At 47.0% G+C, this 22797-nt stretch overlaps 1 protein-coding gene across 5 annotated transcripts in view; it reads right to left on the bottom strand.

Moving 5' to 3' along the window:
* Positions 1-22797, bottom strand: part of MBOAT2 (membrane bound O-acyltransferase domain containing 2) — a 116511-nt gene that overhangs the window by 47914 nt on the left and 45800 nt on the right. For 3 of the 5 annotated variants that reach the window (XM_047782686.1, XM_047782687.1, XM_047782689.1), the window contains one exon: positions 21873-21950. The exons of 1 other annotated variant lie outside the window; for it this stretch is intronic. In XM_047782686.1, the coding sequence (XP_047638642.1) occupies positions 21873-21950 (78 nt within the window). Of the gene's footprint in view, positions 1-14341; positions 14769-21872; positions 21951-22797 lie in introns of those variants that run through there. One more of the 5 variants, XM_047782688.1, reaches the window with a different exon arrangement.

Genomic DNA, 22797 nt, shown 5'->3' with positions numbered 1-22797 from the left:
CCCCACATGGACTTGAACTCCAGGAAGGCAGCCCTTCAGTCTTGTTCACGGCACTCCCCCCCAACCTAGACCGGACCGTGGCTCAGAGAAGGTACTTGGGGACTGAACGAGCACTTGCTGAGCAAAGCCCCACATTCCCCGTTTTTAAACTGGGTTGCCTGGCTTATTATTAAATTATACAATTTCTTTACATATTCCAGATACAAGTCCTGCATCAAATACATGTTCTGCAAATGTCTTCGCCCAGAGGAGCGCCTTTTCTTTTCTTTCTTTTTTTTTGCATCTTTTTGTTGCTGTTGTTGTTCTTTTATTTTTTAATTGTTATTTCCCCAATACAATTTTTTTCCTACTGTACAGCATGGTGACCTAGTTACACAAACATGCACACATTCTTTTTTCTCACATTATCATGCTCCATCATTAGTGATTAGACAGTTCCCAGTGCTACACGGCAGGACCCCATTGCTAATGCCTTTTCATTTCTTAATGGCTTTTGAAGAACAAAGGTTTTAAATTCTGATGAAATACAACTAATCCATTTATTCTTTATGGACCATTCTTTGGGCGTCATATCTAAGAAGTCTTTGCCTAAGTCTTTAAAAATTCTTCCATAAACAATCTCTCCTGTTTTCGTCCAAAGTTTCAGAGTTTTAGCTGTCACACTTATGTCTACGATACACATTGGGCTTGGGTTGTGCGTGGTGTGAGGTAAGGTTGAGGCTCATTTCTTCACACAAACCAATGGCCCTGCACCACCTGCTGGAAAGGCCAGCCTTCCAGCTGAATGGCTTTGGCACTTTGGTCAAAAATCAAGCGACCACAGCGTAAGGTTTATTTCTAGACTCTCATTTTGTCTAAATGATTTACGTGTGTCCTTATGTCATTACCACAGCATCTTTATTACTGCAGCACAAGAGGAGAGTATAAAGCCAACTTTGTTGTTCTTTTTCAAAGCTGTTTTGGTTATTAATGGTCCTTGGTATATTCATATAGATTTAAGATAGGCTTGTCAACTCCCACCAAAAAAAGCTCAGTTTAGGAAGAACTGCCAAAGTAACAATATAAAGGCTTCACAAATAAAAAATTAAAAATTAAAATTAAAAAAAACAATAAAGAGTGCCTCTTATAGAAAGCACATGGTTAGACCTTTTATATATCCACACGTATGTAATTACGGAGGGTTAAATGTACACCTGCTACTCTGCTCTTTGTTTCAGGTACGTCTCAAGTCTTTTTGTCCCTCCTTTACTGCTTTCTTTCATATTAAAAAAAACAACAACCTGGCAGTGTGCTATTTTAATTCCTCTGTCGATTTTCTTCACTCTACATACATATTTTTAGTTATTTTCCCAGTGCTTGCTCTAGGGATTACCACATGCATCTCTTTCAGATTGATGCGGACTTAATTCTGATCAAATGTAGCAAGTTCGATCCAATACAGCTCTACCTTCTCCCTCATCCCTTGTGCTGTCATTATCATAGGTTTGACATCTGTACGTTATAATCCTCATACGTTAGTGTTATAATTATTACCTTATGCAGCCATCTGTCCTTTAAATAAATTTAGAAAAGAGAAAATACATGCGTACACCACTTTTTATATTTGCCCCGTATTTACCATTCCTGGAGCTCTTCATTCCTGCCTCTGGATTCAAGTTCCCATCTGGTGTGCCCTACCCTCGACCCAAAGGACTTCCTTTAGACTTCCCGACACGGCTGGTCTTTGTTTACCCAGCAGCGCCTTTACGTCACCTTCATTCCTGAAGGCTAACTCTGCTAGGCAGAGCTTGCGGTGGAACATTCTCTCCTTCCGCGTTCTGATTCTGCTTTCCACTGGCCTCCACTGTTTCTGGTGATGACCGCTCTGGCCTCCCTCTCCGGCAATGGGCTGTTTTTCCCTTTCTGCCTTTGAGATGGTCTCATTGTCTCCTGCCGTACAGCACAGGGAACTGTATCTAATCACCTCGTGATGGAACGTGATGGGGGCAAATGTGAGAAAAAGAATGTATATATTCGTATAACTGGGTCACTCTGTGGTATAGCAGAAATTGGCAGAACACTGTAAATCAACTATAATAAATTAAAGAGTTGCCACCATGGCTCAGCAGAAACGAATCTGACTAGTACCCTTGAGGACGTAGGTTCGATCCCTGGCCTTGCTCAGTGGGTTCAGGATCTGGCGTTGCCATGAGCTGTGGTGTAGGTCACAGACGTGGCTTGGATCCAGCATTGCTGTGGCTGTGGTGTAGGCTGGCAGCTATAGCTCTGATTCGACCTCTAGCCTGGGAACTTCCATGTGCCACAGGTGCGGCCCTAAAAAGACAAAAAAAAGTTTTTTTTTAATTTAAAAAAAAAGATGGGAATTCCCATCGTGGCGCAGCAGAAGCAAATCCGACTAGGAACCCTGAAGTTGTGGGTTCGATCCCTGGCCTCACTCAGTAGGTTAAGGATCTGGCGTTGCCGTGAGCTGTGATGTAGGTCACAGATGTGGCTCGGATCAGGCGTTGCTGTGGCTGTGGTGTATGTAGGCCGGCAGCTGCATCTCCAAATAAACCCCTAGCCTGGGAACCTCCATATGCTGTGGGTCCGGCCCTAAAAAGACAGGGAAAAAAAAAAAAGAGAGAAAAAAGATCTTCTCATTATCTTTGCTTTCTTTCAATAAATCGACTACTACGTATGTCAAAGACCACCTGTTTGTCTATCCTTCGTGGGGTCTGTTGGGCTTGGTGGGCCTCGAGATGAATGTTTCTCATCAGATGTGGGGTTTTACTGGCCATCGTTTTTTGAGTACCTTTTCCGTCCCTTTCTCTCGACTTCTCTGGAGCTCTCCTCGTCCGTCACCCACAGGTCGCTGTACCTGGTGTCATCCCACGGGTCTTTGAGGCGTGTCTTTCTTTGCTATTTCTTACATCTGTTCTACAGACTAATAGCTGCTGAAGTTCAAGGATTCTTTCTTTGGCCACCACCAATACCTAACAGCAATAACTAACCTAGTCGATCTTTCTGGTTCTCTACTTTTCCAATGGACGACTTTCGCTGGTTCTTTTTGGCCATACCCATAGCGTCTGGAGGTTCCCAGGCTAGGGGTCAAATCAGAACTACAGTTGCCAGCCTGCACCACAGCCACAGCCATGCCAGATCCCAGCCACGTCTGCAACCTACACTGTAGCTCACAGCAACGCTGGATCCTTAACCCACTGAGCTGGGCGAGGGACTGAACCCGCATCCTCATGGATACCAGTCAGGTTTGTGACCGCTGAGCCACGACGGGAGCTCCAGTTTCTATTTCTTTATTGATATTTCCTATCTTCTTTTAATTCTTCGAGTATATTTGTAGTAGCTGCTTTGAGGTCATTAGCGAATTCAACATCAGGATCCATTGAGAGTCCATTTTCAATTGATTGTTTTTTTTCCCCATTTCTCATATTTTTTTGTTTAAAACCAGACGTGTTAAGTAATACTCACTTTGGCTGTCTTCTCTTGAGCATGGCTGTGCTGTGTGTTTATCAGGGACAACTCACCCACGGCAGACGGCAGCTGGCCTCTCCGCTTGGTTTTTTAAACTCTTGGTTCTACTTTTCAGCCTCCCTCTGGGAGTCACCCCTGTGCCCGTAACCTCAGGGGTCAGCCAAGGGCGAGGCAGAGCTTGTGCTCAAACACCTCCAGCCAGGAAGGCTTCTGCCCTCTGCCAAGGGCTGTATGTGTGGGGCCGGGAGCTCAGTCAACTGTCCAGCAGTTTCCACGCCCGTCGGGCTTCCCCGCCCCCTCAGGCCTCCGCTGAGTCTCCAGTCGGCCAGGGGTGGGTCGAGGTTGACTCGAGCCCCTTTACAGGGCTCTGGCCCTCAGGATGTCGCTGCTGGTGGACAGACCACGTCCTCAGGACAGCAGAGCCGGGGGCGTTCTGGGTTTTCTGCCCTTCCCTCCAATCGAGTCACTCAAAGCTGCTGGTTGCCGAACAGCCCTGCCCCAGCAGAGCTGCCCTGCCAGGGAACGAGGAGTGGAGGAGACCCAGGCAGGACCACAAAGATCCCGCATGTTCTCACTCCATGGTCACCCGTTTCCTTCGGGATGAATGCCTCCCTAACTGTTGTTTGCTGCTGGTCAATTTCCAGAGCCCTAAAATGGTCTTGACCAGTTGGTCCAGTTTTATCGCTGGTCTGGGGGGAGAATCTGGGGACCTTTTCATACTCAAAAGCGGCAAGTTGCGTCCATTAAAAGCGGCTTCTGCAGGCCGGCAGAGAAGATGATCTCTGTAGGAGGTAAATTAGAGTTCTAGAAGAGATCCAGAACCAGCTCTGGGTTTGTTGCTCTCACAGAAGAATCTTAAAACCCTTCTTAAAAACCAGCTGCTTTAGGAGTTCCCATTGTGTCTCAGCAGGTTAAGAACTTGACTAGTATCCATGAGGATGTGGGTTCGCTCCCTGGCCTTGCTCAGTGGGTTAAGGACCCGGCGGTGCCGTGAGCTTTGGTGTAGGTTGCAGACGTGGCTCGGATCTGGCGTGGCTGTGGCTGTGGTGCAGGCCGAAAGCTGTAGCTCCCATTGGACCCCAGCCAGGGAACGTCCATACGCCACAGGCGCAGCCCTGAAAAGGAAAACAAACAAAAAATGCCAGCTGTGGCACCAGCCAAAGACAGCCATGCCATCTTCCTACAAGATCCAGAGGCCCCCCTTTTATTCCCCATCACCGCTGTGCTGCTCCTGTCTGTGGGGTCAACAGCCACCTCCCCAGGATGCCACCTTGGGCGGTTCCCTGGACAGAGAGACACCAGATTCTGGTGTCTGGCGCCCAGCACACACTCTCAGTCTCCTCCTAGAGGCCTGCAGGTAGTCTCTGTTCTGCAATCAAAGTGCCCCTCTCCAAAGGCAGGTCCCTGGGTTTCCACCCTGGCGCTCCAGCCAGGTGCTTGCTCTCTCTGCTGGAACAAAGAGGTCTCCCAGCCACACAAAGAAGGAGTCGTGGGGGGCTGTGTTTGCCGCGTTAACAAAGCCTTATTCATGGAGAAAGGGAAAGGAGCTTAGCTGTACTCACCCGACCAGACACAGACACAGCGACATGGATACACAAAGCCACTCAATTCTTTCCCGGTCTCACTCAGTTTACAGATAACAGAAAAGACACCCCCCACACCGCCCTGCTATTGTTCCGTCTATAACAATTCTCATTCTGCTCCCACGCCCAGCTCTGCACCATCATGAAGTCACTTAACTATGCTTTTTAAAGCAAATTTCCAAAGTGGACTCCAACATACAAGTAAAATTGAGGAGCGGCTGTGGGTATTAAGATTATTTTCTCCTTCACAATGCAAAGCCTTGCAGAGTTGACACCAAGATGTGAGATCTATGGGTTGCAGTTCACGACGTCATCGGATTAAACAGGCCGTCGGAAGCAGTGCCAGCTGACCATCACTGCGGCTGCGTGCTTGGCAGAGCAGGCGCGGGGTGGTTTTTATTTGTTTGTTTAATTTTATGATTTACAATGTTGTGTTCATTTCTGCTCCACAACCAAGTGCCTCAGAGAGACCTACATACACATTTTTATGTGCTTTTCCATTATGGTTTAATCACAGGATACTGAACACAGTTCCCTGTGCTCCGTAGGCATGGGGCCTTCCTGTCTGTCCATCCTATATACTCGTCTGCATCTGCTAATCCCAAACTCTCAGGCCTTCTCTCCCCCCGCCCCCCGCCTGCCCCCGGCAGCCACAAGTCTCTCTTCTACGTCTGAGCGCCTGTTTCTGTTTCGTAGGGAAGTGCATCTGCGCCCTATTTTAGATTCCACAGGTAAGTGATACCATACGGTGTCTGTCTTTCTCTTTCGGACAGGCACAGTTTAAAACGCCTTCCAGATGTCTAAGCCACAAACAACCCAAGAGGCCTAAAGCAGGCAGGTCCTGAGGGACCCAGGGACGGCCAGTTCAGGCGAGAAGACGGGAGGGGGGAGGATTTGGCCAGTGACCCGGCTCTGCGGTTTAGGTGGGGCAGGGGAGAGGACGAGGTCGGAGGCCCAGGATGCTCCTGGCGTTGGACACGCGGGCCCCGGTGGCATCAGGCAGGACCGAGAAGGGGCAGCACCATCCCTGCGGGGGTGGACAGTTCGGACCGCGCCTGGCGTCTCCTGCTGCCAGGGGAGCTGCCCCTCCTCCTCTGGCTCCTTTGTGTCACCTCCAAACACCTTACCCTGCATCCTGAAGGATCACCTCCCAAGAAGCATCTTTATCTTCATCCTAAACTCATAACGACGAATGTGTATCATCTGCAAAGTGTCTCCAGATTCGCCGAGTGGATTTACAAGCAGCTAAGATTTACACTCTCTTTGCAAAGAATGGGAAAAGGCGTTTGAAAACGTCAACTAAACTCATTTTCAAGAGAGCTGACGGCTTCAGCGAAGGCGTCTGTGAATCGGCAGTAGCCCAGACCCACCACGTGGCACTTCCCCCACGCTCAGCTGCCCAAGCACAGGAGGGACCTGTGTCCAGCGCAGCCTGGACACCTGCCTGAGAGTGTGGGCGAGAAGGGCGGGACGATGGGCCGCAGAAGAGCGAGGTCAGGAAGACACGGACCAGGAGACGGAGGCACAGCGACCCTGGAAGTCAAATCCCTGCGAGCACGGGTTCCAGGCTCTCAGCCCAGCGTTCACTGAACCACCCGGCAGCCACCCAGTCGTGCACGGAGGGGGCAGGAGGCTCAGGGACAGAAGGCTGCGGGCCCTGCTGGTAGATTTCAGAGGCAGAGCGGCAGCAGACGAGGTCAACGAGGGCACAAGCATAAGCCCTGATGACAGGGCTGGCTGGGTGGTCCAAAAAGTTAGCTACAAAAGCCGGGAGAGAATTCCAGACCAGCTGTCCTCAAGGCTCTGGAGCCAGGATGCTCTATGGGCTTCAAAATTACTGACGAAACCAAAGACGCCTGGCCCACTTAAAGAAGAGCCCTGCATATTCACCATGTGAGAACAAAATTGAGAATTTAAAAAATATTTGTCAATTCAGGAAAAACAACAAGAAGCCTGCTACCTTAGGTTTTTATGAAACATTTTTGTGAAAAATAAGTATGTCTGCCAAAACCAAAACAATTCCTGAGAAGAGTGACACTATTTCTATGCTTTTGCAAATCCTTTAATGTCTGACTTTGACGAAGACAGCTGAATTCTCAAATTCTACTGCAATACCACACATCACATAGCCTCTGGAAAGCCCCACTGTGCACCCACGAGAGAAGGAAAATGAAAAAGGCAAATCATATCTAAGCGTTATTATGAAAATGGTTTTGCTTTGACCGCCTCTTAAAGGGCCCTCAGGAACTCCCAGTGTCTCTGGACCATACTGCGCAAACTGCTGAGGTACAGGATGGTAGCTGATGGCACTTTGGAGGGACAAGAGACAGAAGCCAGAGAGGCCAAGATTGGAAAAGAAGTCTGGGCAGGCAGGAGAACTTCCACCTGACACATTAGCAGGCACAAACATTAAATATAAGATACCAAATGCGCCAAGTGCACGCTTTCTGTTTTGGTTTTCTTTATCATTTATCAGAGTCACTACTCCGTTCCCCCAAATTCTGATATAACCCTTTACCTGAAAGCAAGAATTACTGCTCTAGAGAACACTATTACTGGAGTTCCTGCTGCGGCACAACAGGTTACGGATCCAATGTGGTCTCTGCAGCAGCTCAGGGCACGGCTGAGATGCGGGTTCAATCCCCAGCCCCGCACAGTGGGTTAAGGATCTGGCGTTGCTGCAGCTGTGGCATAGGTTGCAGCCATGACTTGGATTCAATCCCTGGCCTGGGAACTTCCCTATGTCACAGGTTCAGTCAAAAAAAAAAAAAAAATTGTGTGTGTATATATATATAGATAGATATAGATATATACTATTGCTAATAAACAGTATGTACTATTGGGTGTGTTGGGGGTAGGAAAAATGGTTAGGAATCACTGATTAACTTTTGGTTCTTACATTTAACAGGAGGTACCAAGTGACGTCTAGATAAATTAAGAAACTAGCCCAAGAATCAGAATTAAGAACTTCAGCCTTCCAATTCAACATTCAAACTAAGATTAATTTATATTCACTGTAAAAAAATTTAGAAATGAAAATATTAATTTATATTACTTGCATACACACCAATTAACAATGAAAGAAGCAAGCCTAAAATAAAATGGATGGGACACAACACTTCTACTGAAAAGCCACATGTTGGTAAGGCTGGGGGGGGGGCGAGTTCAGTGGCTGCTGCAAAGGCTCTGGCACTGAACAGATGCGGTTTCAAACTCTGAGCCTGCTGAGGACCAGCTGTATAAACCTGAGAAACGCATCCAGGTCGCTGGGTCTCCTTTTATCTAGTGCAAGGCTGAGGTGCAGTGTTACAGCACAGGCAGCTGGAAGGATCAAATGTGGACACACTTCAGCTTTGAACGTGTATTTGACACAGAATTTGTCTTTAATAAATGTTAACCACTACTGGCCATTTAGCTATTAAATCTAATCTATTTCTAATTCAAGTTGTCTATTCAACTTGAATTTTGAATAAATTCAAAATTCATTAAGGTTTTACCCTATTCATTTCTTAACTTTTATCGTTTTCTCTTGTTGGATTTAATTTTCAAGTCCTTAAGTCTGCTCTTTAAACATTTTATTTATTTATTTATTTTTAGGCTACTCTCGCAGCACGTGGAAGTTCCCGGGCCAGGGATCGAACCCACGCTACCACTGTAACCAGAACCACAGCAGTGACAAAACTGGATCCTTAACCCACTGATCCATGAGGGAACTCCGTGTTCTCTAAACATTTTAAAGCTCTTCTGTTTAAGGAAAAAAGTTCTGCATGCTATTCTAAATAATAGCTCTCTAATCACTCATGTTTTGAAAGGAAACTGTGCTGCAAGCATATGAGTTCTATACAGGACTTTTGAAAACTTTGAAAGGCAAATAGTGCCCGCCCATCCCAGTCCTGCCTGCTATCTTCCTCCTAAACTAGTCATGCTGAGGCATGTACGCTGTCGTACCCCAAGGTCAATTTCATTTCCAAGCCAAGAAAACACTGGCGATTCCATCTTTCTTCTGGACTTCATTAAGTATGAACAAAAGCTCAATTTTCACTGTGAGAACAGATGCCGAGGCTCACCTGCTCTGATATTTCTTCAGCAAAGTGCCCGGCTGTACATAAGGACTGCTTAACAAGCCAGCAACAGCAAGGAGGACGAGTCAGTATTTTTTCCCCTACACAAATTATCAAAAAGAATTTTTAAAATTCTCTTTTTAGTCAAGTGATATTAAAATAGGACTTTAAAACCTCTATTTATTATGTATTTTAATAAACATCAACCTCAAGCATGAAACTTGTTAAAGTCTGAATAATTTCAAATAAAGGAAGATTAGAGACAAAAACCACTATTATTCAGATGTTCCTCTAAAGGGGAGAAGCTTTTTCAAAGATCCCAACACTGCATTCTAATGAAGACTAAGAAAAAGCCAGTCACAATATGTCTCCATCGTGCTTGCTAATCTTCCAAAAAACAAACCAGGCTGTCTATGCTCTCTGGTCAGCAGGCGAGAATCTCTTTCTGTTTCTCCAATTAAAAAAAAAAAATACATAAAGAATCTCAGTAAGTCAGCAATGACAACAGAAATGAAAGTCACTGGCTTCCAGGGCAGGTCATTCCTGGCTGTGTGACCTTGTTCATGTGACTTCATCTTTCGGAACGACTGTTTCTGTTTCCTCCTCCGTACGGTGGATAATGACACCCCTACACGGGGTTGCAGGGACAGTCAAATGGGATACTTATCAAGAGCAAGCAAAAAAGTGACAGCACACGGAAGTCACTCCACCACTTCAATTCCAAAGTCCAAGTGCAAACACTTAAATCGCACTGTTTCTGACACGATAAAGACAAAACCTGCCCATGCCGTGTCACTGGAGTTCCCGTCATGGCTCAGTGGTACTGAACCTGACTAGGATCCACGAGGATTCAGGTTCGACCCCTGGCCTCGCTCAGTGGGTTAAGGATCCGGCATTGCAGACAGCTGTGCCTGAATCCTGCGTTGCTGCGGTTGCAGTGCAGGCCAGCAGCCGCAGGTCCGATTCGACTCCTAGCTGGGAACGTTCACATACCGCAGGTGCAGCCCTAAAAAGCAAAACAAAACCAAAAACTTGCCCATGTCGGGTCTACATATTTACTACAATGCACCACATGCAGCATTGGGCAAGCGCTCGTGTTCCAAAGCAATTTCCGCATTTCCTACCTAAACGTCAAAAAAAAGTCCATTCATGCGAGAGTTTTCTCTCACCAAACTTCAGCATGGACCACACGTTTTGCGGAACAGCACGCTGTTATGACACATGATGGAATGATTTGGTTCCGCGCTCTAACGAAGGTTGCCCGCGTTCTCAAGGTTTCTTTCGACACCCTATCAGGGACTAGGATCTTGTAAAAGATGAGCTTCCAGAGGCGCCCAAAACAAAAAGATGAGTCCTTGTGCTTTGCCAGTGAGAAGGATTTCTGCAAATCTGCAAATGACTTCTTGTTCATTCCTGCAACGATCTGGTTATCATTATTAATATATGAATTGCTATTTTCAAAACAAGAAAGACATATCATCTAATTGGACAATATCTTCAAAACTCCCTTCTGGTTTTTAATTGAGTCATTTGGAGAATTAGCTGTGAAATCGGCATTTCAGACAGACCTGACCTGGCAGAACCCCAGCACCCGAGTCCCCTGTGCAAATCTCCGCTTACTTGAACACATTCAGACATGACAGCAACTCCCCAAGTGACAGCTCTACTCACCGAGGGATGTGCGTTCACGCTGTCACAGCCCCACATGAAGGTGAGCTTCCTACTTCCTATGGAAACCCTTCATCCAAGGGGAAAGGGCTCCCCTGACTTGCTCATGGATCCTTAACAGAGCTTCGGTTTACGAGTGGAAACAAAATGTAGACTTCAGATGCCTCCCAAAGAGACATGACAGTGACGTGACAGTGTAAAGGCATCTGAATGGGACCCTTCCCCGAGGGCAGGATTCGATGGATGCTATGCCCCGAAGATTCTTCAGAATCCAACAGGCCTGGGCGTCTTACCACCTTTCACCAAGCAACAGGCTTTCCTTCCTATGGTAACTGAGAATATTTTAAAACGTCAGGCCCTAAGCACAATATGTCTAAAGGCCCGCTACATCCTTTTGGATCAAAATATCAGCATCTTTGCTCTAAGGAAGAGTAACCAACACATACAAACCCTTGCCTTTGTTCAGTCAGGACCCTGTCGGCTCCTATTACCTCTCCTCAATCAATTTAGGGTTTTTCTTTTTAATGACTCGTTCTCATAATCATAGCAACTTAGTGCTGAGAAGTAGTAAAGGGCAGAAACAAAAAGCTTAGCCACTGGGTGCAATCAGACACACCCGGTTATACCCCCAGATCCACCACTTCACTAACCTGCCTCTGGGGTCACAGATCGACCAGATCCACCTCCAGGGCTGCTGCTAGGATTTCATGACAACCCATAAGCTCTGCACAATGACAGGTATGCAATAATTACTGAGACATTAGCTGTCATAAGGATAAGCTTGACATTTGTTTATTTTTGTCTTTATTGTCATTACTCTAAGAGGTGAATTTGAGAAGGTATTACTGTGGTTTATGTCAGAGAATGTTTGGCCTATGTTTTCCTCTAAGAGTTTTTATAGTATCTGGTCTTATATTTAGGTCTCTAATCCATTTTGAATTTATTTTTATGTATGGTGTTAGGAAGTGTTCTAACTTTATTCTTTTACATGCGGCAGTCCAGTTTTCCCAGTGGCACTTACTGAAGGGGCTGTCTTTTCTCCATTGTATATTCTTGTCACCTTTGTCATAGATTAGTTGACTGCAGGTGCGTGGGCTTAATTCTGGGCTTTCTATCCTGTTCCACTGATATTTAGCTCTGTCTTTGTGCCAGTGCTGTAGGGTTTTGATGACTGCAGCTTTGTAGTATAGTCTGAAGTCAGGGAGCCTGATTCCTTCAGCTCCATATTTCTTTCTCAGGATGGCTTTAGCTCTCTTCTGGGTCTTTTGTGCTTCCAAACAAACTTCAAAATATTTTGTTCGAGTTTTGTGAAAAATGTCCTTGGTAATTTGATAGGGATTGCATTGAATCTATAGATCGCCTTGGGTAGCATGGTCATTTTGATAATATTGACTCTTCCAATCCAAGAGCTTAATTAAACTTAGGAGTTTCTGCACAGCAAAGGAAACCCTAAACAAAATGAAAAGACAACCCACAGAATGGGAGAAAATCTTTGCAAATGAAGCGACTGATGAGCGATTGATCTCCAAAATTTATAAACACCTCCTATAGCTCAATACCAGAAAAACAAACAAGCCCATCAAAGAGTGGCCAGAAGATCTAAACAGACAATTCTCCAAAGAAGACATACAGATGGCCAAAAAACACATGAAAGATATTCAATATCACTCATTATTAGAGAAATGCATATCAAAACCACGATGAGGTACTGTCGGGAGCCACAAGGCTGCTCCAGCAAAGAAAGCAAAGCCACAGTCAGCACCTGCGTGAAGCTTGTCTGGTTAGCAGAGCTACAGACAGGCTGAAGAAGGAAGAAGAACTGCAGAGCAATTCCCTGAAAAACATCAGTTTCCTGGAAGAGAAAAATGATACCCCCTAAAAACATGTTGATTTACTTCTCTCTGCTTACCCTTCTCTTTCCATCTTTGATTCACAGTTTCTTTATAGCTAGGGATTTGCCCTGGGTACGTAAACACCAGGACCAAAACAGAGTGAAGTCACTAAAACAGTGTATTGGAAAAATCCTTTGTTTTGGAGTAATAATTTATGGCACCTATTTTATAAAAGCATACAAGGGAAACTTTTACGACTTCAGTCCCTTCACATTGGGAAGAAGCCCGGGGCTGGTATAAGTGCTGTACGTGGCCTACAAATTGCCCTTCCCTACAACAGATATATTTTCTATTAAATAACAGTGTCACCTGTAATTTTTATCATCCCTTGAGGGGGGGGGCACTTGGCAATTCTTAGGAATAATACTCCTCCCTATTGGAATTGGTGGTTTAGACAAATAGCTTATATAAAGAGCTTACGTAAACCAGGACCATAGGTTACATGCTTAGCTTGCTGGCGCCAAATAAACCGCAGCCCCAAGAATGTCATGAGACTAAGGCTCTCATGCGTTTCTGATAACCACATATGCCTTTAGCTAAAGAATGTTAGGTACCACAGTCTATCACCTATTACAGCTTTGTTCTTAATATAGAATAGAATAGCTTACTAACTGTTACTGACCTATTAAGAAAAATACAATGTGAAATTTTAAGTTTGTAATCTTAAAGAAAAATCTGAAACTGAAGGAACATGTTCTGACTAATCTCTTTTTTCATCTCGGGTGGAGGGAACAGTAGGGGCTTTAAATCAAGCATTAATGTCAAATCTTACATAAGACTTGTTTGTAAAACGGTATAAAAGCTGATGCTCGTCACTTAATACATCGGCTCATCTCAGCACGTAGCTGAGGAGTTGGCTCCAATTCTTTCCGTGCCTTTTGTAGCCCTTCCTCCTGTTCGTCGTCTCCTGGCTGCTGGGGCTGGACGCCGGCAAGGTACCACCTTACACTGGCCAGAATGGCCATCATCAAAAAGTCTACAAACAACAGATGCTGGCGAGGCTGTGGAGAAAGAGGAACCCTATTACACTGTTGGTGGGAATGTAAATTGGTGCAACCACTGTGGAAAACAGTACGGAGATGCCTCAGAAAACTAAATAGAGAACTACCATTTGATCCAGCAATCCCACCCCTGGACATCTATCCAGAGAAAACCATGACTTGAAAAAACAGATGTACTCCAATGTTCACTGCAGCACTATACACAATAGTCAAGACATGGAAACAACCTAAATGTCCATTGGCAGGGGAGTGGATAAAGAAGATGTGGCACATATACACGATGGAATGTTACTCAGCCATTAAAAGGGAAGAAATAACTGCATTTGCAGCAACATGGATTGACCTAGGAATTATCATGCTAAGTGAAGTTAGATGCTGAGACACCAACATCAAAAGCTATCGCTTACATGTAGAATCTAAAAAAAAGGACACAATGAGCTTCTTTGCAGGACATACTGACTCAGAGACTTTGAAAAACTTACGGTTTCCAAATGAGACAGGTGGGAGTGTGGGGAGGGGGATGCGCTGGGGATTTGGGATGGAAATGCTATAAAATTGGGGTGTCATGATCGTTGTACAACAGTAAATGTAAGAAAATTCATTGAGTAATTAAAAAAAACTGTCACAAGGAGAAGATAATGTAAACAATCCATCTTAGCACTACTTACGGTTTTCCAGTTGAAATGCAATTTTTAGCTCAGCAGAGCAGAGCAATACCCAAAGGGCTTGTGCCTTCACTCTTAGTCACTGCAAGGCTTTCAAGCAAGGTCCATCGAGAGCAGAAAAGGAAAAAGATGGAAGAGTCCAGTCTCCCTCTTGCCATGTTTTGTTCCCTCCCTTGGGCTCAGGGGCTGCCCCCACTGAGGTTCCCCCGCAGAGCTCCTGCTGAGCCGCTGACCACTGCCAAGGAACGTCACTAGGACAAATCTTTAAGCGATGTGAGGCTTCTGCCTGCCACGTGCCATCTCCAAGGTGACCGCTCCTTCCTGGCAGAGTTCAAGCCATTCCTCGGGATCTTTCTAGCTAGGAATCCACGTGGCAGGAGTCCTGCTCGTACCAGCAGGTAACAGGCGAGGACGGATCCTGGTCCTACCAGGTCCTCAAGGTCACGAAGGGCGGAGATAAAGTCACATCAGCTAAAACCACCCTGTCCCTCCCCAACCTCCCCCCAGTCCCCAGGGCCGCTGCGCTACAGCAAGCCTCCGGGGATGACAAGCAGGCAGGGAGGCAGGAAACACCACAGGCTGCCAGTCAACCCATCAAGCGTGCCATTCAAGGCCCGGTGCACAAAGGACCACCATCTGCTCGGAAACGCCCAACCCAACCAGAGCCCCAAAAAGGCAACAGAACAGAGGCCTCTCTTCCTGAGCCGCTAGGCTCTGCGCTCGACAAGGAGACTGGAAAATAAGGCGTGACCCTGCCGAGGGGTTCACGGTCTGGAGAGGAGACAAAATGCATTACAGCCACCGCACGAGCACCTCCCGCATGCTCTGACGTGACACCAGCGGTGCAGCGAAACCCAGCAAAATACCTGGTGACTAAGAAGAACTTTTGAGGGCATTTCACCCCTAACATCTCTTCTTGGAAGCCGAACCCTTTATGCAAACAAAAGCTTACCTGGGCACCCCCAGGCTCTGCAGCTGAGTCACTGGCTTTAATGCAGCTTAGCCTCCAAAAGGTAAAGGGACCTGGCTACGGTCCCAAAGCTAAGGAAAATTGAGCAGAACCTGAATTCCAGCCCAAAGACATCTGCCCCCAAACCACATCCCATCAATCACGAAGGCCACTTGGGGGCAGGGAAGCTGGAGTTTGAATTTGATCTTTTCTCGGGCCCTAGGCCTGCTGTTCACTTTTATCACCCATACAAGAAGATTCGGAAGAAAATGGTTTTTAGTATTTCCCAATATTTAAAAATCTATTGTAGCATAATTCTACTTAACACCAAACATCTGCAGTCGGTTTTCAGCTGTTTCATTCTGCAGAGCACCTCGTTAAAATGGCTCACGTGGACACACTTTCTTTTTCACTCCTTTCTGAGCTGGTCGCTCCTGCCTTGTGCTCCCTCAGCCCTGAGTGCAGCCTCTTTTGTAACAGCGATCCCAGCGCGATTGGTACCTGGTTGCCAAGTGTCCTGCAGAGACAGACACGGCTTAGGACCCATCACTGGATCCCAGCATCATGTAACAGATACCTGTTGCACGACTGACTGTCTTAAGGTCTCTGACAAGGAGTGCGCTTCAGAGGGTAAGGCCCACACCCCTCCACCGTCTCTGAGTTTCTGGAAACACTCCGGCACACGAGAAACGTTTGTTCAAATTGGTAGGGAGTTAAGCCATGTGGCGACAGGCTTCAAATCACTTTCCTATAGTTTTTACAATAAAATCCCATACAGAGCTGGGCAACCCTTTAGACAAAGGCAGTCATCCTGTAAATATCTACCTCTTTACTTGTTTCTTTAGGTCACCTGTTTCCTTAAAAATTACTGGCCAGGTTATAAACAAACACTTTGGCTTAACTTCAGGCGAACGGCTTTCACATGTTAACCAGTTAACCATCCCTCGCTTCTGCTGTTTATATTTAAATACGGGCAGCACCCTGTGCTGTATTCCAAACTCTGGGACTGTTTTTTGGAACTCGAAACAAGTTTTCCCAGAGAAAAGTTAACAAACAAACGCGAAGGACGCTTGGGTTCCCATGCTGGTCCACAAAAGCCTATTGAGGCCATCAGAAGAGCAGAGCCCGGCCTCACTGCCACCTTCTGCGGGGGACCCGCCTTCCCAATCCCAGCCGGCTGTGCCTGAAACACACCTCTCCCTCCCTCCCCTTCCAACGTAAGTGGGCACGGCGCTCACATCCCCACCCTTCCCACACCCTCTGTCCCCCCACAGCCCCCTCCCCCTGGGAACAGAGATGCAGGCAAAGCCCAGTGGATGCTTAGTTGAGAGAACAGGGCCGCTCCAGTGGCCGATCCCCAAACTCTGCCAGGGCAGCCCCGAGGGGACACCCACAGAAGGCAAAGGAGACCCGGAGGCAAGACCCCTGGGGGCTGCTCGGCGCCCTGAAGAAGCTGGGTGCCCACTCCTTCACCACTCGGCAGAGATTTGCTGGGCACAAACTACCTCCAAGGTCAAGTCCCACATGCAGAAAACAAAACAGGCAAGACATGCCTGCTGTCGCTGGATGCGCGGCCCGTGAGGTCAAAGGACAGGACATCCCTCAGCCTCTCACTATAACCGAGACATCCTTCCTTGGGCCAAAGGTGTGCATCTTCTTATTTCACTTCCCGGGTACCAGCTCCATCTCAGGACTCCAAAGAGCAGCACAGACACCCCCCTCTGTGTTTAAGGACAGCCTCACGTCTCCCCCCAACACCCCGACGTGCCTCCTGTGAGGGCACCGTACGTGTTCCATGTTCCTTTGGACCCTTCATTACCAGAACTAAACTCAAAAGCATGGGCGCATCCGAACATCTATAAATTTGCCTAAATGAGAAACCATACGAAACCCTGGAATCTACTTTCAAAAAGCTGCTACTTTGGGAGTTCCTGTCGTGGCTCATCGGTTAATGAATCCGACCAGGAACTATGAGGTTGCAAGTTCGATCCCTGGCCTCGCTCAGTGGGTTGAGGATCCGGCATTGCCGTGAGCTGTGGTATAGGTCGCAGATGTGGCTCGGCTCCCATGTGGCTGTGGCTGTGGTGTAGGCCAGCTGCTACAGCTCCAATGAGACCCCTAGCCTGGGAACCATATGCACCGGGAGTGGCCCTGGAAAAGGCAAAAAGACAAAACAAACCAACCAACCAACCAACAAAAAAGCTGCTACTTTATGATGGATCTTCGTTCTCACGCTTCCCTTTATGGCTTTATCTTTTCAGTTGTTGCAGTGAAGTAAAACGTACATGCCATAAAACCCCCTCATTTCCGTGTACAACCGAATGAGTTTTAGTGGATGCCTACCTACAGTCAGTCTGCAACCAAAAGCCTGCCACAGTGTGACAGACGCGGCCCTGGCTCCCAGCTCTGGGCAGAACAGCCGGCCCAACGGCACTGAGTCTTCCAGCCCATAGAAGTGCTGTCTCTCTCCGTGCCTCAGCTCCTCTCTCATTTTTGTCAGCAAAGATTTTTAGTTTCCGTTTAGACGCCTTGCACTTCTTTTAAGAAATTTATTCCTAAGCACATTATCCTTTTCTGATGCACTGTAAATGGATTTTTAAAAATTTCACTTTTTGACTGCTCATTTCTCACACAGAGAAAGCAAACTAACTTTTGTATAACTGTTCTTCTATCCTGTGATTTTACGGTCCCCTTTATAATTTTTTGAGTAAGACAGGTTTCAGCATCACATTAAATGCTGAGCAGCACCTCACTTCCCTTTCATGCAAAACCACGCCAAGAAGGCAAACACTTCAACCAGCTTTGTAGAAACTACCCGCTTCGGAACAATCCACAGAAAATCATTAATAAGCAAGGCCCACACAATCCATCATCTGAGCGACAGCAGGTTCCAATCACCACGCGGCAAACCTTCACTTACTTCTGAAACTTCTACGAAGTGTGTATACTCCTTTGCAGTCCCTGTGGCAGGAGGGTGCTTGGTACCCCAGCTTTTCTGGTGAATGAAGTCTGATGGAAGCACACACTGTCCATGAGCACAAGGACAAAGCTGAGAAAAGCGGTGGCAGAGACTCAGTGTCCTGCAGAGTCTTACATACTCGCTCTCTGGTCCTTCACAGACACTTGGCCAGCCCCTGCTCTCAGAAACACTGGGCAAACCTGCGGAAGCTAAATTCTCCCCATGTCAATGAAAGCAGATCAGTATCCTAATATATAGGACATGCTATGCTTTTGTTTATTACTCAATGAATTTTAGTACATTTATAGTTGTACAACGATCCTCACGACCCAGATTTACAGCATTTCCATCCCAAACCCCCAGCCCATCCCCATACCCCCAACCCATCTCATTTGGAAGCCGTAAGTTTTTCAAAGTCTGTGGGTCAGTATCTGCTCTGCAAAGAAGTTCACTGTGTCCTTTTTTTAGATTCTAAGTAATAGCATATGATGTTGGTGTCTCACTGTCTGACTGACTTCACTTAGCATGACAATTTCTAGGCCCATCCACATTGCTGCGAATGCCGTTACTTCGTTCTTTTTAGTGGCTGAGTAATATTCCATTGTGTGTATGGACCACATCTTCTTGAGCCACTCCTCTGTCGATGGACATTTAGGTTGTTCCCACGTCTTGGCTGTTGTATATGGTGCTGCAGAGGACATTCTATCCTTAAATACACTTTTTCTTTTTGTCCGGATCACTTAAAGTTTTCCATTTTTTCCCTCAAAAACTTCCTCAAAGCTTATGTGAAAACATAGACTAGAAAAGCACTAAATTATCCAAGTATGGATCAAAATCACACAGCATACATATAACTGTTCAATAAAGGAGGTTACAAAATGAAGTTTATATTAAAATATTGTAATTTATAAAAGAAGATGTTACAGGGAGTACAAAAACCGCATTAGGAACAGCTTACGAAGGTTGTAAAACAAAGATATTAAAGAATTTTTAAACCGTTAAGTGTTCAGGGAGTGCAAATCCTTCATTTAAAAGATTTAAACTCTTGGAGTTCCCAAGAGATTGAGGGTTGAATCCTGGCCTTGCTCAGTGGGTTAAGGATCCAGCATTGCCATGAGCCGTGGTGTAGGTGGCAGACGTGGCTTGGATCCTACATTGCTTGGCTATGGTGTAGGCCGGTGGCTACAGCTCTGATTGGACCCCTAGCCTGGAAACCTCCACATGCCTCGGGTGCAGCCCTATAAAGCAAAAAAAAAAAAAAAATTTAAACTCTTGTTGTCCAAAGAAACTTATCATACATATCATGCTAAACTAGACTGAAAGAAATAAACAGAACTGTATCTAACTTTAGACGGCACAGGAACACTGTAAGCCCCATCCAGTAGGTTTGAATGAAATTCTTAAGTTCAGACCCATTAAACATTTTAAATAACGTAAAAGCCTAAGTGAAAAGGGAAAACAGCATATACGAATAACAACAAGGCTAAAAAAACAAGAACAAAACAAAAAACCCGCAAGAAAGAAAAAAGTCAAAACAGAAGAACATATACGGGTATAAAGTGAAATTGAAGAGCGCCAAAAGAGATTAAAATAGCACTTTCTGAATTAATCACTCCCCTCCCTCTTTATTGCCAACACCAGCAACTGACATGGCAAACCCATTATCCTGGCCTGCTCTGGCCAGAGGGTCAGACTCGAAATAGCAGCAGCATGTATGCAAGCAGCCTCTTCCTCCTGGTCACTTACTGTAAACGGGTACCCAAGCTACCCACATCCGGCTCTGTGTCCCCAAAGCTGCACGATCCAACAGAACTCTGGGTAACGACAGAACGGTCTCGGGCTGCACTGTCAGTACAGCGGCCACTGGCCGCCCGAGGCTGGCGAGCAGGTGCAACGTGGCGGAGAGACTGAACAACTGCGCTTAGACGTTACCTTAAACCGACCCGCCCCACGGGGCTAAGGGCTCCGTACTGGCCAGCAGCTCGAGTTTTAAAAGTGAACTTCACAGACTGCCACTGCCTCTCAGAAAAAGAGACAATTTCCTCTGACGAAATACGAATTTACTCTCCTGCGCACTTAAAAGCAGGATAGGACTTTGGTTTACGCAGTGATAGACAAGTCCCCTGTTTTCTGCAATCTAACCAGGTTTTCCTTCTTTTATCCAGATTCAAAACATATAACTCTCTTTTTTCAGATACTAAATACAGTATCGCTTTGAACCTGTCATCTGTTAAGATTTTATAAACAGGGTCATGATGGTATAAAAACTGCATCGAATGCAACACCCTCAAAATATCTTACGCCCCTTATACCAATTAAAATCAAACACCAAGACCCTGGAGTGTCGGGGTACAGACGGAGGGAAAACCAGCGCAGGTGGCACACACAGAGACTTAGGGAAATGGTTCCGGCAGTGGCACAGTGGCTTAAGGATCTGGCCTTGTCTCTGCAGTGGTGTAGGTTTGACCCCCAGCCCAGCACAGTGGGTTAAGGCCCCAGTGTTGCTGCAGCTGCAGCACAGGTCACAGCTGAGGCTCTGATTCAGTCCTCGGCCTGTGAACTTCCATATGCTACGGGGGTAGCCAAAAAAAAAAAAGAAAGAAATTGAAGGAAGACAGCGCATCAAACAGAGAGGATGACCAAAGAGTTAAACCCTGAAGATGCAAAACAGAAGGAGATTTGGAAAAAAAGCTCATCCATCAACCACAGGGTCAGAATTCCTTATGCAGAACTCTCACAGCCACACATACGTCAGAATTCAGACACCCAGCACGTGTTCCATCACAGACACTAGAGAATACCCCCAGTGGGACCTGGGGGTCCACCCCGGCCCTGGGGGTGCAGCCAAGTAAGCATCACACCTCTACCTCCCCGTGTCTACCTCTGGCCCCGACCTCGACGCCAGCTCCCCAACATCCAGCAAACGTCTCACAGATCCCCTGACGTCCACATGCGCTCGCTCAGACAGCACTCGGTCTGCCACATCACAAGCGCGGCTTCAGGGGAACATACACCTGCCTGAAATGCTCCCCACCTACGCATGCTCCCCACCCGCAGGGCTCCCCGCTCAGGAAAGGGTGCCTCCGTGCACCTGACGGCTCAAAGCAGGGACCTGGAGTCGCCCTTGACGCCTTTCCTCCACTCGCACTCCCGTCGGTCACAGAGTCCTTCCAAACTGCCTCGACGTCTCGCTCCCGCCTCTTTGCCTCTCTCCACCTCTCCACGCTGCCCCGCTGGGACAAAGCCCGTGGGCCTTACCTGGAGCTGTGGCTCCACGCTGCCCTCCCCCCAGGACATATGACAAGGTCTGGAAGCATCCATGGTTGTCCCAACTTGGGGAGGAGGCTCCACTAGCATCGAGTGGGCGGCGGCCAGGGACGCCGCTCAACGCCCTACAGCGCAGGACTGTCCCGCGCGCCAAAGAATGACCCAGCCTGAAAGGTCAGCGGTGCTGAGGCTGAGAAACGCTGCTCTGGGGAAAAAGACGACGATGCAACCTGTGTGTGTGACAGTTCTTGGAAAAAAGGATCATCGTGTGGCGAAAGTCTTAACGTAACAAAATTCTACGTGGACCCGACGCTCTTGTGCTGGCACGCACACTCCGCGCGAGGACCGGGAACACTTACGTGTGCATGTTCTCCACGCCTATGATGATCATGATACAGTAGGAAATTCCACTTTGTACAAGAAAGTGTAAGGCATACCTGTGAAAAGAAGAGCACCGTTAGGGAGGCCGCTCACAAACATCAGGCCGGAGCAGCTGAGGCTGGAAAGGGCTGCTGCCAAACGCACAGCATCCCCAGATACAAACGAGGAACCAAACCTCCAGTGTCTACAGTTCTGCCATACCCCGGAGAGGGAGTCGCAGCCACTGGCCCCTTAAGAGCTGGAAAAAATAAGACAAAACCCCACAAGCCACACTTGGCGCCCAGGAACCACATTTCCCGGCTCTAACAAAAGCTCCGTGGGCTTCGGAGGCTCGGGAATCACAGCTTTCTCTGTAACTTAGGCGCCAGGGTGGAAGGGGAAATAAGCCTGGATTTCAGAACAGTCCTGACAGACCGTTAGTTGTTTGTTTACCCAAAAACCTTCTCCAGTACAGCTTTCTATCTGGCTTCATCACGTCAAGCACCACTTACGCAACAACCAAACCCACGAAACACTAGAGTTAACTAGAGAGGACACACCCAAATTTATTTATTCGGAAAACATGATGGCTCAAGTCAAATAAGCTTCCTGGAGTTCCCGTCGTGGCGCAGCGGAAACGAATCCGACTAGGAACCGTGAAGTTGCGGGTTCGATCCCTGGCCTCGCTCAGTGGGTTGAGGATCCGGCCTTGCCATAGCCGTGGTGTGGTCCAAGATATGGCTCGGATCCGGCATTGCTGTGGCTGTGGTGTGGGCCGGCAGCTGCAGCTCCGGTTAGACCCCTAGCCTGGGAACCTCCATATGCCACAGGTGTGGCCCTAAAAAGACAAATAAATAAATAAATAAATAATAAGCTTTCTTATACAAGTCGAGTCAACCCTGAACTTGCAGTAATCTGCCTACC

The sequence above is a fragment of the Phacochoerus africanus genome, chromosome 5 (genome assembly GCF_016906955.1).
Source record: "Phacochoerus africanus isolate WHEZ1 chromosome 5, ROS_Pafr_v1, whole genome shotgun sequence".
NCBI classification, from domain to species: domain Eukaryota; kingdom Metazoa; phylum Chordata; class Mammalia; order Artiodactyla; family Suidae; genus Phacochoerus; species Phacochoerus africanus.
Note: the sequence above shows the minus strand (reverse complement) of the source record. Positions and strands in the feature narration are given on the sequence as shown.